The following is a 17,397-nucleotide window of genomic DNA, read 5'->3' as shown; positions in this document are numbered from 1 at the left end:
AAAAGTTTTGTCGGCGCCTCGACCGCCACAATCCCACAAAAACAGACTGCCGATGAGAAGCACGGGATCACCCACAGCACGAAACCAGCAGCCACAAATGCGGAACCAACCCTCCGACGTCCCTGAGCATGGATTGCCCCTACAGCAGAGAATTCAAATGACCTGTAACTATTGTAAGAAACTAGGTCACTTTGAAAGACAATGCTCAATCAAACTTAGGCAACAGGGTTTTCACAACGGAATGAACCAGAAACGCCACCGGGAGTAAGGAATATTCTGGATATGGAGGATTCACAAAACCCGTTAGAATGTTACGGAGTAACAGAGGAAGTGCAAAACCAGCTCGACAACTACGAGGAATCTGCAGAGTTTCAGTAATTAGCGGACGATTACAGTCCATACATGGTAGACACTCAGACGGAACTTCCTAAAGATTGTTAGTAGATTCCGGAGCCGCGATAAATCTAATAAAGAAATCGGAAGTACCAGCAGAAAAGACACCATTTGATATGAAAAAACGTTTTTCCATGGGGAGAGATATACACCATTCAAATCAAGCGGTAAGAATACCATATTTAGGAAAACTACATCTCTTCCATATCATTGCTGACGATTTTCCCTTACCAGAGGAAGGTATCATTGGCCTGCCTTTTTTTAACGCGTTTGATAAATACCATTTGACTAAGAACTTCCTTTACGTAGACAATAAAAAGTTACCCCTTTATGAGGACGGAACATTTTTACCTGGCAATACAGCACAAATAACCCGGATAAAAGTAATTGACAAAGATCAAGACATTTACATAGAAAATGACAAATTAATCTCTGACGGTGTTTACAAAATAGAAAATGAAGAGTTAGTTGTACCCCTGTACAATTATGATAAAGACCCGTTGATAATACCACAAAAAATCGAGTACGCAGCAATAGAGCAAATTAAAGAAACAAATAGAATGAGTGTTACTTTAGTGGGAAAAAACCAGGTAAATAGGATTCAAGATTTATTAAGCAAGACTAGATTGAAGAACGTAGAAAAAGCGGAAGCTCCTAAATTATGGAAAATAATAGCGGGTTACAGTGATATTTACAACCTTGAAGGAGACCCGCTTCCATGTACTGATCTAGTGGAACATGAAATCGTTTTAAAAACAGGAAAAATAGTAAATTTAAAATCCTACCATCCTCCTAAATGCCATAAAGAGGAAATAAAAACTCAAATGCATGAATTGAAGGAAAAAGGTGTCATAAGAGATTCAAAATCACCCTTCAATTCACCGATTTGGGTTGTCCCAAAAAAGGAAGACGCGTCTGGTAGGAAGAAATGGCGAATAGTAATCGACTTTCGGAAGATGAATGAAGACACAGAACAAGATGCTTATCCACTATCCATCATTGAAGACATTTTGGATCAATTAGGGAATGCAAAATTCTTTTCAGCCTTCGTCCTCAGCTCTGGGTTTCACCAAATTCCAATGAGTGAGACCTCAAAAAAGTATACGGCTTTTTCAACACCAGAAGGACATTTTGAATTTAATAGAATGCCCTTTGGACTCAAAAATGCTCCCGCTACTTTCCAAAGGATGATGGACAATACCTTAAGAGGATTGGTAGGAAAAAAATGTTTTGTTTACCTCGACGACATTAACGACGAGATTAATTATAATACAACAGAGAAGGAACTTTTAGCAATAGTTTGGGCATGCAAAAGGTTAAGACAGTACCTTCTTGGAAGAAAGTTTACAATTCAAACGGACCATCAGGCATTAATATGGCTACACAACGTGAAAGATCCCTCTTCACGATTGTTAAGATGGAGATTACGTTTGGAGGAATATTGTTACACTGTCGAACACGTAAAAGGAAAAGAAAATAAAGCCGCAGATTGCCTATCTAGACTATTTCCAATTCAACAAGAAGAAGATTCTCTACAAAATACACCAGAAGAAGATGAGCTGGACGTGGAAAGAGGGGAGGAATTAATAGGAGAAGAAACAGCGAGTACGTCCAGAGAGGAAAATGTGTTACCACAACCGTCAACAAGTTCTTACCGCCGTCGCATGGATGCAGATCTACTCATCTCGGATGACGAAGAGTTAACGGATGGAAGAGATAATTTACACAAAGAATATAAAAAATGGATTACTAATAGAACACCCAGTAGAGAACATGTAAATCCTAACGCAGGTGGAAAGCTCTGGAGGACCATATCCAAGGAACGGAAAGGAAGTCAAGCAACATCTCTATATAAGTTACCTCAATTCAATGATACCGAGTGGCTGAAAGTATTAGATAAGATAAATAAAGATGCCATGGCCTGCAAGTTATCTATTTCACGATACTACTTTATAGACCCAATGATCACCCCTTTAGAAAAAGTGAAAATAAGGGACAACCTCAACTTCTTGAGCCACAAATATGAAGATCAGCAGTTTCACACGTGTTACATACCACGTGCAGAACTTACTCAAGAGGAAAAGGGAGAAATCATAAGAGAATCGCATGGATCAATTACTGCTCAACACTTTGGGGAAAACAAGACTATCGAACGAGCCAGAACCCTTGGAGAATGGAAAAATATGGAACAGGAAATTATTCATTTCATTAAACGATGTCCAGTATGTCAATTACAAAAGACAGTAAGAATTAAAAGACAGTGTGAAGCAATCATCCCAGACACGCCTGTCAACCCTAACGACAAAATAGCCATGGATATCTTCGGTCCATTGCCTTTAACACTTAGGGCATGTATACATCCTCAGAATACAAGATATGCTCACAAAATACTTGATCTTAATCCCTCTGAAGAACACGGAATCGGAAAGTATTATAGAAGGGTTATTTGATTATTACATATACGTATTCGGCGCACCTAAGAATATCCTAATAGACCAAGGACAAAATTTCATATCCGAACTAGTACAGAACTTTGAAAACCTGTTTAGAATCAAACATATAAAAACTACAGTTTATCACCCACAAAGCAATGGAGCCCTTAAAAGATCCCACTCGACAATTAAGAATTTATTAAAAACAAGCATCGAGGACCATAACACTGAATGGGATCAAAACCTGAAAATAATTTGCATGGCATACACCACTATGAAGCATGACGGTACAGGATACTCACCCTTTCAACTGACCTTTGGAAGAGAGGCCAATTTGCCCTCAATGCTAAGCACAACACCTAATGTCAAGTATGAAGAACTACTTGACCTATGGAAGCGTAGACATCAACACTACCTCAAGAAGGCTAAGGAGAAAATAGAAACACAAAAGCTCAAGTACAAAAAACTGCAAGACTCGAGAATTGCCATACCGCAGGGAATCTATGAACCCGGAGATCTTGTCAAACTTATTAACAACCATCAAGATAACAAACCAGCAGTAATTGTACAGAAACAAGAAAACAACTACACTGTACTTTTAACGACAAACGAACAAGGATACACGCCAATCAACTTATGCCTTATTATCAATAATTTTCCAGATGAATTTGGCACTGTTCATCTTGTTACTACTGAGTGTAGTCGAAGCAGAAATCAGTACAAGTAACCTGGACGGAGTAACTATATATTCAGAAGAGCTGGGACAAGCTAATCTATATCACGAAATTTGGAACCTCATAATTGGAGTAAGTACGGATAATATAGAAGAACGATTTGTCTCATTGCGAAAAATTTATGCGATTGCGTCGAACTTCCTCTGCAATGTATGCCCTGAAAAATTTGAGCTCAAACTCATCAATTCACGTATAGAGCGTTTAGAGAATCAGAAAAATCTGCTAGATCAGCTATTAGGTAGAACCCGTATTAAGAGAGGACTTTTCAATTTTGTAGGAGACATTTCGAAAACACTGTTTGGAACTCTCAGTTCACAGGATATGACCTACATTAATGAGGAACTTGATGAATTGTTTAACAATAATAAAATATTATCACAAAGCATATCCAATCAAACTAGAATCATTAAAATCTTATTAAACTCAGCATCTAATGATTTTAAGCCTCTCGAATTGCATAGCCAGGACACAATTAACCGCATAAACCAGTTGGCAAACGGAACAAACCGAAACACTCAAAGTATCGCGATTTCAAATCAAATGATGGTCTGCATGATGATAGTCGATGAGTTGAGTGAAGATATTAACTTATTAATAGACGCAATAAATGACGGGAAAAGCGGAATAATTCACCCTCAACTTCTAACACCAGGAATCCTGATAAGCGCAATGAAAGAGTTCGAAGATAAATTCAACACTAAATACACCATCCCTTTGAAGAAACCTAGTTTTCAACATATTATCGGCATCTCAACGATTAACGTCGCTATTTCAAAGAATAGATTTGTCTACTCCATTCATATTCCTATCCCAGAAACAGAGACTTACGAAATTAAACATTTAATACCTATTCCTAAACAAATCCGTTCAGTCTTCCTAGCAATAATCCCAGACTACGAATATCTACTAATGGGACAAGGACACACAACATACGTACCGACCGACAGAATATCTTTAGATAATTGTAAACACTACGGCGAAATTAAAATGTGCAAATGAATGCAACCCACTTACCTGATGTCAGAAACGCAAAGTTGTGAGAATAGCATATTAAGAACGAATGTGAAAAGTATTAGTGACGAATGTAAATATTTCCCCTTTAAAATTATTAACATTGCTTTTATACAACTTACTTACGGATATATTTTGATCCCCCATGAGCCAATTGATGTTGATGTGCTGTGTGAATCGGGACACGATAAAATTAAACTTCAGGGTCCAACGAAAATTGTAAGCAAACATAAATGTATACTAAATGGAATGAATATTGTATTGAAATTAAGTCCAACGAATACTCTTGTCAAAGAAATTCATTATAGAAAGAACTTATCGCTACCATATACTGACGACCAACTAGACTCTATAAAAGATAAGTTAATACCACTAACTCAGGAAATTAGGTCCTTTAGTTTAAACAATCTAAAGCAATCGGTCGATGACATCGAGAACGCAGTAGAAAAAGTCAGTAGGGACAGACGAACACGTACCTGGAGTGAACATGCGACTAACTGGGTACACTACCTAGGCTACCCTGCTATTGCGATAGTCATAGCGTTCGTAGGCTACAAATGCAACGTGCTTGCGCTATTCTCTAAATGTATACCGAGAAAGATTTGTTTCTTCTGTGTCAAAACTGAAGTCACCGCATCTGCAACAGTACATTATACCGCTGCTCCTATATTAGATGATAGAGATATGGATTGTAGAATTCAAACTACTGCTGTTAAATTAAGACCTATCAGAAAGGTTTAGAGACTAAACCCGATCTAAAAGGGGGATTGTAACAGCATCGACTATTCTATTGTAACAGAATCGGCTATTCTCCCCACTTCTTCGTCTAGGCATGGGCCTTAGCGTGACAAAGGTTTTTTAACGCAACCCTTCTGTAGGGAGTCAGTCTGCTTCCTACCTCTTAGCAGTAAAGAAGTTAAATAAAGAAGTCCTGTCTCACAGTTCAGGCACTTATACAAAGAAAAGGTCTATTATTTCTCCAGACCATTACAGTAGCTAATTAAAGAAAAAAACTTGCAGTCTATAGTTTACGATTGTTTAGTAGCATAGAAAAAAAATATCGAGTAAAACTAATTTTTTCTAAGAAATCTATTGCTGCCTCTTCCAAAATGCACTGAACCTAATTTGGTTCTATTTTTTCTGCTTATTCTATAAACCGTTCTTTACTTTAAGGTTATGTCAAGTAGTTGATATTCCTTGATTATACCGATTACACCCAAATTCTGATAATAAAACTTATGAAACTATCTCTTGTCAATATTCGAATCTGTGGTCCATCAAAGACTCCTTTCAATTTAGCGTCTGAAACATTAGGAAATTTAAGGGATATATACTTATAGCATTGTCCATCTTTGTCTAACGCCTCGACAAATTGCTTAATGAGCCCAAGCTTCATGTGGAGGGGTGGTAGTAAAATTTTTTCTGGATCAACGAGGCTTTGGTTGATGATATTATGAGAACCAGGTTTGAATGACTCTCTTAAAGGCCAATGTTTTTTGCTGTAATGATTCGCTCGATGTCTGCTATTCCACAGGCATATAAAGTATGGCTCTCTCGTGAAACCTGATTGTTGGCCTAATATCATTGTTATGATTTTGAGATCACCACACATTTGCCATTTGTGATTCGTGTAATTAACTTTTTCAAGAAGCATTTTAACATTGTTATATTCTTCTTTAATGACCGTTGAATGAGCTATAGGGATAGGAGCGTAAGTATTCGTGTTATGCAGTATAAAACAGCCTTAATGCCTTTTGACGAATCAATGAAAAGTCGCCATTCTTCGTCTCTGTACACATTTTTCTTCAAGTGGTTCATTAGTCCGTTAGTCCGTTAGTTCATTAGTCTCTTCGTCTTTAACGAAAAACTTTCTGAATTCTTTGTCCCTGTCGCGCTATAATGAAACTTTTGTCTTTGGCTCTAGAAGATTTCTTCTTCTTAGAAATGAAGCGGCAAATTCAGTGCCGTCTTTCGGTAATCCAAGATCTCTAATGAAATCATTCAGTTCTAGTTGCGACACTAATTTTGGAACCTTCAGTTTCATTTTATGCACGCCATATTCGTCATCTTTTTCGTCATTTTCATCGGAATCATCAGAACTATTTTCTGTTCGATCACTGGTTTCACTACCGTCTCCATGACGTTGACTTTCAACTTCCATTCTATCATCTTCTAAAGCGCTTAAATTAGTCTGGCGCGCATTTTTATTGATTTCAATTGCTCTTGTGACTGTGCACACATTAATGTACGAAATGTTATTTTTATTTGTGGCGTTGAACCCTTTGACCGAATTCATGCTCAAGTAGCAGTCCTTCGCAATAACGGGGTTTTTCCATGTGGAACCCATTTTGTTTCTTGGTGCAGCAATTTACGGTCAAAACACTTTTCGTAAAGACTTTTCACTTCCTCGTCGATTGATTTTCGCAAACTGCTCACTTCATATTTACTGCAAATGTAACATAATGAATGTGAGCTATTCTTGCAGGCATGCGATTGAGAAATGCTCGCGGTTTTTTTTCTTGTAGCTGATACTGGGGTTTTTCCCTGCATCGTAATACACTTTTTACCTGTATCTGCTATGACGGCATGAACGCCGTTTACCCACGGACTCAGCCAATGTGGATCCGTTGCCCACCGTCACCACGTGGAGGTGCCCTGGTTACAGACACAGGCGAATAATGCTAGCAACAAGCGTTTACGAAACTCCAGACATTTACTGCTATTAATGTCAAAATATGAAGGTACGTAAGAACAGGGTTGCCAGCGTAATCGGTTAGGTTAGGTCAGGTTTTGTTAGGTTAGGATAGGTTAAACCTCTATGTAGGTTAAGCCGAAGCTGAATGAAACGGTACCACAAACACAACGGGACAACACAATCAGTTTAATTGTGTTTCGTGAGGTTAGGTTAGGCTAGGCTAGCTTAGATTTATTTCTAGGCTAGAGGTTAGGCTAGGCTAGGTTATGTTAAATAAGTTGATATCAGGCAAGGGTTGATCCTTTACAGTTGTCAACATGTTTTTGAAGTGAAAATTTGCATCACTGGCATTATTTTGAAATTTATTTGCCTCAGTGCATGATTTTTCGTCATTTTTTAAGGTTATGGCTCAACCATGAAGTGATGGGTGATTTTTGATACCCAATTTGAATTCAGCGCCCCAAAATCCATAGGAATACGTGTGTCTTGTTACCAGATCAGCACACTTTTTTTGTGTGACTGTGTTATGAATCATTAATAAGAAAAATTTAATTTATTTAACTATCCTGATGAAAATATATTTTATGTGCTGTTGAAAATACATATTTGAAATTGTCATTTAATCTATACCATTTTTGGTTAATAAAACATGTTTTTGTTAAAAATTCGTCTTTCTTTGTAGAAATTAAATTTTTTTATGGAAAATTTATACTTTTTGGTTAAAAATTAAATTTTTCGGTTGAAATATCAACTGTAAATATTTTTTGGTTGAAAAGTCGTTTTGTTGTAAACGCAACTATATTGTTAAAAATTAAAATCATAATTTTTGGGTGGAAAATTCGATTATTCACTTAAAGTTGAAGTACTTAGTAAAAAAATTAATTTTTTTTTATTAAGGATTCATAATTATAGTTGAAAATTCAACTATTTGCCTTCAAATTAACCTTCTGGTTAAAAATTTTACTGTTTTGTAAAAAATGCATGTTTTGGGCGTTAAAAGTCAACCATTTGATAGAAAGTTAAACTATTTGGTCGACAATTAAAATTTTGGTTGAAAAATCATATTTTTGGGTTAAAAATTCAGCTTTTTGTAGATAATACTCTTTTTGACTTTAAAATTAAATAATTTAATTGAAAGTTCATGTATTTTGTTGGAAATTGACCTTGTTTGGTAGAAATTTAATATTTTTGGTTGAAAATGTATCAATTTAACAATTTTGTTGAAATTTTATTTTTTCGGTTAAAAATTATTTATTTTAATCTGAAAATGTAACTATTCTAGGATTGATTAAAAATTAATCGCTTTTATCTGGAAATTGAAGTATTCCATTTTTGGTTGAAACTTTATCCTGTACATTGTATTAGTTAACACACCAATTATTTGATAGAAAATTAATTTATTTTGTTAAAAAGTAAACTTTTGGGTTGAAAATTGATATATTTTGTTCATTAGATTTTTTCCTAAAATTAAAAAAAACTTCAATATAAAAAAATTGCCTTAAAATCGTCCTGATTTTTTTTTTAATTTTTAAATTCTTTTCAAATATCCACTTAAAATTAATTTTTTCAAATAAAAAATCATTTTCAATTTTCTTAGCAATCACAAGAATTGTTGTTGTTCTTTTTAAATATTTCACAATGCTCAAAATGCTTAATTTTTTTTTTAAATCTGCAAAAATCTACATCGTGTTTCAAATTATTTGAAATAATCTCAAGTTTTCAATTAATTTTGAATCATTTTTTAAATTAAAATTGTAGCGTTTAAACTTGAAATTGAGCTCAATCCAAATTTAACAATTCAAGGTTTTCTATTTCGAACCATTCTGTATAATTTGTATAGTTTTTAACAGTTGTTTTTAATGGATTGTTTTAAATGAACGGTCAAATATTGCTGATAATTAACGAAATTTTCTTTTTTTAATTAAAAAATTTCAAATTGAATGGGTTAAAAATAAAATTTTTTTTAGACTGAAATAATATTTGAAGTCATAATTGAAAATAATTTTATAAACTAATATCTATTAATTTTTAATTTTGAACGGATTCAGAATCATCTTTTAAAATCATTTTAAAATTTTTTAATAGCTTAAATTAAATTTAAAACATTTTATTTTAAAATTCTTTCAATCAAAAAAAAAAAATCATGATCGAAAACAAATTAATTTTCTATCAAATAATTGGTGTTTTAACTAATACAACGTACAGGATCAAGTTTCGAACAAAAATGGAATAGTTCAATTTCCAGATAAAAACTGTGATAAAAAATTGAATTGAAAAAGACAAAAAAACAACTAATTAAAAAAAAATTGTTAAATTTTCAAGGGAAAAGGTGAATTTTTTACCAAGAAGATTAATGTTATATAAAAAAAACGATTTTCCAACTTAACGAATATATACGATTAATTTTTTATTAATCCTATAGTAGTTACATTTCCAGACAAAGATAAATAATTTTCAACAGAAAAAAATTAATTTTTAACATATTTGTCAAACTGTCCACCAATCAGATGAATTTTCGACTAAGAAAATTAATGATCTACAAAAAAAACAAATTTTAAACAAAATACATGAATTTTCAAAGAAATTATTTAATTTTAAAGTCAAAAGGACGAATTATCTACAAAAAGTTGAATTTTTTAAGCGAAAAATATGAAATTTCAATCAAAGGGTTAAACTTCCAACGAAATAGTTAAATTTTCAACCATAATTAAAAAACCTTCTTAAAAAAAAAACTTTTTTTTTTACAAAGTAGTTCAACTCTTAGTAAAATAATCGAATTTTAAACCCAAGAAGATTTACAGTTGATATTTCAACCAAACAATTGCATTTTTGACCAAAAATGATACGTTTTTAACCAAAAAGATTAAATTTCTACCAAATAAGGTCAATTTCCAACAAAATACATGAACCTTCATCGAAATGATTTAATTTGAAAGTCCAAAAGAGTATTATCTATGAAAAAGCTGAATTTTTAACTCAATTTAAAGGCAAATAGTTGAATTTTCAACTGTAGTTATAAATCCTTGATAAGAAAAAAATTATTTTTTTGAATAAGTAGTTCAACTTTAAGTGAATAATCGAATTTTCCACCCAAAAATTATGATTTTAATTTTTAACAATATAGTTGCATTTACAAAAAACAAATTTGCTTTGTTTTTATCCAAACGAGATAAATTCCAAAATCGCCAATTTCTTTCATTTCTTCCAAATGCGGATCAAGATATAAATAAGACTATTATAATATAACACAATTATAAAATTATCATTAATAATATATTTATATATAATAGTATTAATATTTATATAATTTATATTTTATACTTGAAATAATGTAACCTCAAAATATACGCATATAAAGAGGCGCGCGAAGTATTCTAATCATGAGAATCGCCAGCATCGAAATCTGGAAATATTAAAATCCCAATCTCTTCATTTTATTTCAAAGCAGGTAGAGATATAAATAGAACCGCCGAAGTGTTCCGACCGACAATCGTGCACCTTCGAGTTTTCAAATTCAGAAGAGGAGAAATGGGTTGCGCGCACAACCCAGTCACTTCCATCGTCTCCTACTATATTCACACGGACATAGCCCTGTCATAGTATTGGACCGCATCTCGTTTCAGATCTGGGATCACTGGTTCGTCCATCTTTGTAGACAGCTTATGAGAATATATCTTTAAAAAATCCTATCACAGTGCAATTAATCTGAATTTGTATAAAATGAGGCAGATAAAAATTATCCGTTGTCGGATAAATGTAGTTGTCAATCGTTTGCACCGTTTCTATCCAACTTAAGATAAATAATATCCTTGAAATGTACATTTTTATACAATATATATTCACTTTTACGCAGCTAATGAGAATATATCTAAAAACATTCTAATCACAGTGTAAGGATTTACAGTTGGCACAGAAAAGTTGAAAAAATTGAACTATTCTTTCTACACAGCTCATGAAAATATATATATGAAAATTTTTTCTATCACAGTGAAAAACTTTAAACTGGCAACATAAAATTTGAAAAAATTGCAATATTATTTGTGATAAAGACATATATATGAAACATATCTTCGTACGCTTGTAAGCTTTTGCGATACTTGTGAAAAGATAGGTTTAAAATTAGCCCATAGGAGCATTACAAAACATTGATTATTTCAGATATTGCCTAAAACTTAATAAAACATTGAAATTTACACTGTTTTTTGCAATATCTACTTACAAAATAGACAAATTGGCTTCACCTTGACCAATTTTGTTACAATTTTCATTATATTATTTTTGTACGAGAAGGAAACCGTAACATAACGAAATAACAAGCTCCTTTCGTGTAATTGTATTCGAGTTCTATTCCAAAATTTGTCCATTAACGAAAGCTTGCTTTCTTAGCACTTCAGGTCGCTGCTGTTTCATTACTCCTTTCTTTACGGAATTTATGTTTGCGTATGTTTCAGATTGAAAGCCTAATAAAGTCTATAAAGATGTAGGTATTCGTATGCGAGAAATAAAAACACGCGAAACAAGACAAAAATTAAAAAATCGGCACCCCTAAATCTCCTAGAAACCGAATGCTTAATTTAAAAAAATTCCAAATTGATCAGGACTTGCCTTCTACAAGTTAAGTTATTTTGAACCTCGTTTTGTCATTTGATCGCGCTGTACGGATTATTTCGAACCGATTGTAGATTTTTTTCAACAATAGCCACATTATGGAATATACAAATTTCTAACAGAAATTACCTCATATTTTAGAACTTTGCTTAAACTCTGTATTAATTTATATTATTTGTTTATAAGAATAAGAAATATACTTCCATTTATTTTTATAATGCTTGTACGCGACTGCAAATTGGATTACAGACGAGAGTCGTTTTATAAATATTTAAAATTTTTTAAAAATCTTAGACTGCTGCATTAAAACTTAAAATTTTAATTTTTGTAAAGTTTTTATTTAATTAATAAAAATTAATTTCTGTTTAAACTATATCGATTAAAAAATGCATTATTTGGCTGTTTTTCACCATTTAAACAAGGTTCTTTCAATGTCATCATTTTTTAGTAAGAAAAATTATTTATATTTTTTTAGATAATTATTTTGACAATGTTTAGACAAACTATAAAAAAATTGATAATTGGTTTAAAACAAGTTAATGAGAAAAAATGCTTTCTTATGAATTCACAAGACCCAGATATTTCATTCCCTAAAATATGTTAAAATAGTATTTAATTACGACATAATAATTTTTTCCACGCTATTATTATATCTATCTTTCAGTTCGTTAAATAAAAAATAATAAAAACTTCTTTTTAAAAATTCAGCTGCCATGAAGTTATTTCACGTTTACCACAGAACCAATCTAAAAAGAACTTTAAAATCGGTTTAAGAAATGTAACCTCTATCTTAATTTATTTTAAAATATCCGATTTGACCACTATGTGCCACTGGGTGAGAAGCAAGCGAAAAACTTGGAGAATATTTTTTAAGAAATTCAAAAATTTGCACTGTTAAAATTGTGTATGTTTCTTCAATTCACAAAACTATAGTCTACATTTTTCCGCCCATTTCTTATTAGGATCTAGCGATTTATTTATTACCCCAGTTGTCAGGCACATTTCAAAAGATGAAGTTGAGATTATTTAATTTTACAAGAGGTATAAAGTTTAGCGCAAGGAAGCCGTAGGCTTAGAGAAACTTTTTTCAACCAGGGATTAGAGACAGGTCAATTCGCGCAACTAAGCTTCGCCCATCCTTCTGCTATTGTCCATATAATTTCTATTTCTATGTCTAGTTCTTTTTCAAGCAACGCCTTTACCTCTGCTTTTTTGTCAGTGCCTTCTATGTGTAGTCCTCCTATCACTACATTGTTTTTCCTTTCCCCTTTGTACTGCGCTTCAAATGCTCTTTTTATTTTCAAAAAGGCCCTATTGTATGTGTACTCCTTTCCCTATTGACTACCGACTTTCCCGCTTGAATTGAGTCATTTTCTTTTCTTATTTTGTTTTCAATCTCCACTACTTTTGCCTTAATTGTTTCCTCTATAAACTGGTTGTTCTCTTTGACCCCAACGATGGAGTTAATTTCATCTAATTTATGTCTTAAATCTGTTCTTTCTTTTTCTCATTTACATTGGTTTTTCTCCTTTTCTAAAGATTTCTCTTCCTATTTTGCCTAGACTGTACTTGATGCATTTATTGTATTCTGTATCGTCGTTTCTGTCCCCGTTTTTTCGTCTTATCTGTCTTGTCAAGTTTAGTTTCAGTCGTTTCAGTTTTGCCATTCTTGTCTCTATCGATATCGGTCTTTTTATTACACTTCGCGCCATCTGCTGCTGTTACATCTTACATCGTGACCAATTCCTTGTCTCCTTCGTTTTCTGCCATTTTAATATTTTTTCGATCTAATCCATAAATTTTAACCCCTCACATTAATCTCCAATAATAAAATACAAATACCTTTTTAAACGTCACTTTTTAATATCACTTATCAGCCTGCCTTTATTGTACTTAATAATCACCACTCACACCATATAATCGCGTACAATAACTGTAATTCTTTATAAACACTTCCGTCGATATGGACACGCTTCCGCACACTTCCACTCCACCTAACCAAGTCCCGTATATTATTTAGTATCCAGGTACTTCTTTAAATATATGATCAAGGTGGATTCTATTCTAGAAAGATACAAAGGGGATCGAAACGAAAATTAATAACTTGAAAAACGCCCCCCAAAAATTGTTGCGAAACTTATTATAAAATGTGCAACTGGAGCATCCGAGGACACAATCTATGTATTTTAATTATATTTTTGTTTATAGGATCAAGATGATAGAACCAGGTTGGAAGTTAATCCGAATTTTATCTCCTGATAACGTAGAAAACTCTGAGATAAAGCTCAGCGAAAGTAGAACTGTAAGTTATTTTATTTTCTTTGGCAGATTTTATTCAGAAATAGTGACGAAGAAACAATGAATGTTTTATTAGTATTAAGTTATTAAGATGTAAAGTATTACGTCTTTTAAGATTTTTTTGGGACCAATTTCAAACACTAATAATCCCAGTAACAAAAAGTCGGCACGATGCCACCCTATGCGCTGGCACTCAGTCCGATTTACTGGACCACTGTTCCAGCACATGAGTAGCTCGGTTTGAAGTGCATACATACATTCAAAAAAATATATTTTTGTAAAGAAATACTTTTATTCTGATTTTGATTCTGGAAGCTCAGAAAATTTTTTAGTTTCTACGAGTCTCGGAAAAGTCAAACTCGCGAACGCAAATCCTTCAAACGAAAAATCGAGACACGCTTTCAAGCGTTTCAGACACCGCCGGTGAGCAGAGGAGTCACATTTTTTATAAAATCTTATGGAAGAGTGTGGGAAATTATAGCTGAATCTGCCGTCAGTAGAGGGCTTTTAGTTTCCAGGACATTGATTCCGACTATGGCTGGCACATCGTTCCTCGGCCGTCGTGCGCGCAACGATCTTCAAGAGGGTTGCACGCACGATTGCAAAGGGCGACACATTGAGCCCTCACTTTGGTCTGATGCTTATTCATACCGAATAAACGACGCTTTAAGGCCGGCACGCCGTCTGCCGCCCATCGGTCCGGTAATGTGCCAGGCGTGTTTTTTATCTGAGAAGGTGGAGTCTAGACCAGAGATTCCCAAACTTTTTTTGCACCTTCTGGGGAGTGGCAGGGCCGCCACCCTCAAATATTATCACAATAGTGGAATCGAAGAGAGACACTGGAGGCCAGTCGTTCGTGCTCGGTTGCTTGCTTCGCTGACCTTTTCGTTTTTAGAGAATTAGAGTCAGTTGAGAAAAATGAAAATTTGTTTAAATGTTAATTAATAAAATTTTAATAAGTTGCGCTAGATTTGTTGGATTATGACATAAACGTTGAAAAAAGGTAGAAGAAAATCGGATAATAACTTCAAGAGTTTTTGCACTTTTGTTACATTCACAAGATTTGTAAATATTTCATTTACTAGTTTGGATATTAACCGATTTTCAAGAACTTTATTTTCATTTTCTTTAAATTATATCACAAAATTCATTCACCTAATTAAAATTTGATTGAGCAAATTCTTTATAATTTTAGTTTTCGTAATTTCATAACAATGAAAGGGTCATTCGTGCTAGGTAAACGAAAGTCGAGGAAAGTAGCCCTCTGCTCGCAGCGAAGCCCGCCTTGGAGCCTGTCTAGGTCTAGGCCAGCGATTCCCAAACTTCTTCCGACGGTCACCAGTCCGATCGCGGTTGGGGGCAGCCGCCGAGGGGTGTGCCAGCTCGGGACCAGCCACTCGACCCCCCCCCCGCTATGATGACCCTTTCATTGTCATGAGATTTAAAGCAGTTTCAATAACTAAAATCGTAAAGGCATGGCTCAATTCAATTCTAATTATCTGAATTATTTTCCTGATCTAATTTTAAGAAAATGAAAAAAAGTTGATGAAAATCGGTTAATATTTTGAATAATTAAGCAGATATTTAATTACGCATGATTTAATTACGCATGACTTGCTCTCAAGTATCCCCCATGGGTTCCAGTATTGGGGAAAAAATTGTAGTGTGGTGGCCCTGCCCCTCCCTGTAAACTGCAAAAAAAGTTTGGGAAACGCTTAGACTGCAAGCACATGGTAAAACATGAGGTAATCAAATGATCCAGCAAGACCTATGTTTAGACGGATGCTCCTATATCAAAAAGTAACTTTAAGCATATGCCGTCAGTTTTCAGCGGTACAGGTGAGCACAGGCGAAAATTGAATGTTACACGTGTGAGTGGTGATTTACGGCAATTTAGTTTTGTACTGCTTTCTTCCTAATGAAAGTTAATTAAGTTAAGAAGATTTTTTAATTCTCCCACAATTTTTGAAGCAATACGGGTAGTTTATTACGGTACGGCATTTGAGTAATTCGCTTTGTATACTTATGCAGTTTCGTTATTCAGCAACGACGTACGTATTTGCAAGATCAGAGGTTGAGAAACAAGGGTTGTAACTCTTACCCCTAATTAGAATAGAGGTTGGTCATTTGAAGCAACACAAAACTAAGTGATTTTGAAAGTATTTTAGATATATATGACATTTTTCGATATGCTGTACATTTTTTAAGCAACATATGGGTCTCTGAGGTAAATAACTTTCCCTCCAAGAAAAGCGACTTTAAGGTGAAATTGTTTTGTACGGCATTGAGATAGTTTGTCCTTACTTTAAACAATCATCAATAAAAAGTAAATTCCGTACATCTATGAAAGTTAACATTTATAATAAAGTATTTTGAATGTAAAAACAATAACAGTTCAATTCTATATACTTTGCTTTACCAAACAATCCTTCTTAAAAATAATGTAATTAATAAGAAATACTAATGCAAAAAATATTTTGTTTATTAAAATACTTTTATGTTTTTTAATGCAATTTACCTTTAACTGAGTGTTATAGCGGAGGCCGTAACGCAGGTGACTACGGCACTGCCGCGATTGCGCATATCTAAAATGTATAACTTGATGAAATCGTACGCTGATTCAATTCGTTTGCTTCTTTTATGAGTTCAGTAAACATGTTGGATAAAACTCGATAAATGTCTATACATATCTTTTCTATGAAAATTAAAGTCATATTTCAAATTTATTTATTTAATTGAAAAATCTGACAAAAACTTGAATGCTGACAATAATGGTTTTTACTTTTTGGACATATTTTACATTATGTTCCATCTGAAATGAACGACATTGTTATTTTAATTTATCATGAAATATTACAATAAAAAATACTTTTATGCCGTACAGTAATTAATGAATAGAAGGGACACCACAAACGTTATCGACATTTTTATCACCTGTAAGAAATGGTCGAAGTTAAAATATACGTCATCTTTTTTTCTTTATTTATTTACCTTTCTTACATTTAAAATAGCAATAATATTTTTAAATCTTCCTCCTCTTCTTAATCTAGGAGCATTTAACTAATCTTAAAATATCTACAATTTAATTTTTTTATTTATTACCATTTATTATAAACGGCTATAACGGATATGACGCAGTCGTAAGTCGACCCTTACATTATCTTGTATTTTCCTTAACAGTTCCGTGGAAAATCTGAAAGAGAGCGGTCTCTTATATACTCGGTTG

At 33.4% G+C, this 17,397-nt stretch overlaps 1 protein-coding gene across 1 annotated transcript in view; it reads left to right on the top strand.

Annotated features, from left to right (window-relative positions):
• The first annotated feature begins 14,088 nt into the window (after positions 1–14,088).
• The window catches only part of LOC117169489, a 30,321-nt gene continuing 27,012 nt past the window's right edge, over positions 14,089–17,397 (top strand). The window contains exon 1 of the mRNA XM_033355893.1: positions 14,089–14,175. Within this exon, the coding sequence (XP_033211784.1) occupies positions 14,089–14,175 (87 nt within the window). The remainder of the gene's footprint in view (positions 14,176–17,397) is intronic.

The sequence above is a fragment of the Belonocnema kinseyi genome, chromosome 3 (genome assembly GCF_010883055.1).
Source record: "Belonocnema kinseyi isolate 2016_QV_RU_SX_M_011 chromosome 3, B_treatae_v1, whole genome shotgun sequence".
Taxonomy (NCBI): Eukaryota; Metazoa; Arthropoda; class Insecta; order Hymenoptera; family Cynipidae; genus Belonocnema; species Belonocnema kinseyi.
The sequence above is the reverse complement of the archived record's forward strand: the minus strand, read 5'-3'. Positions and strand labels throughout refer to the sequence as shown.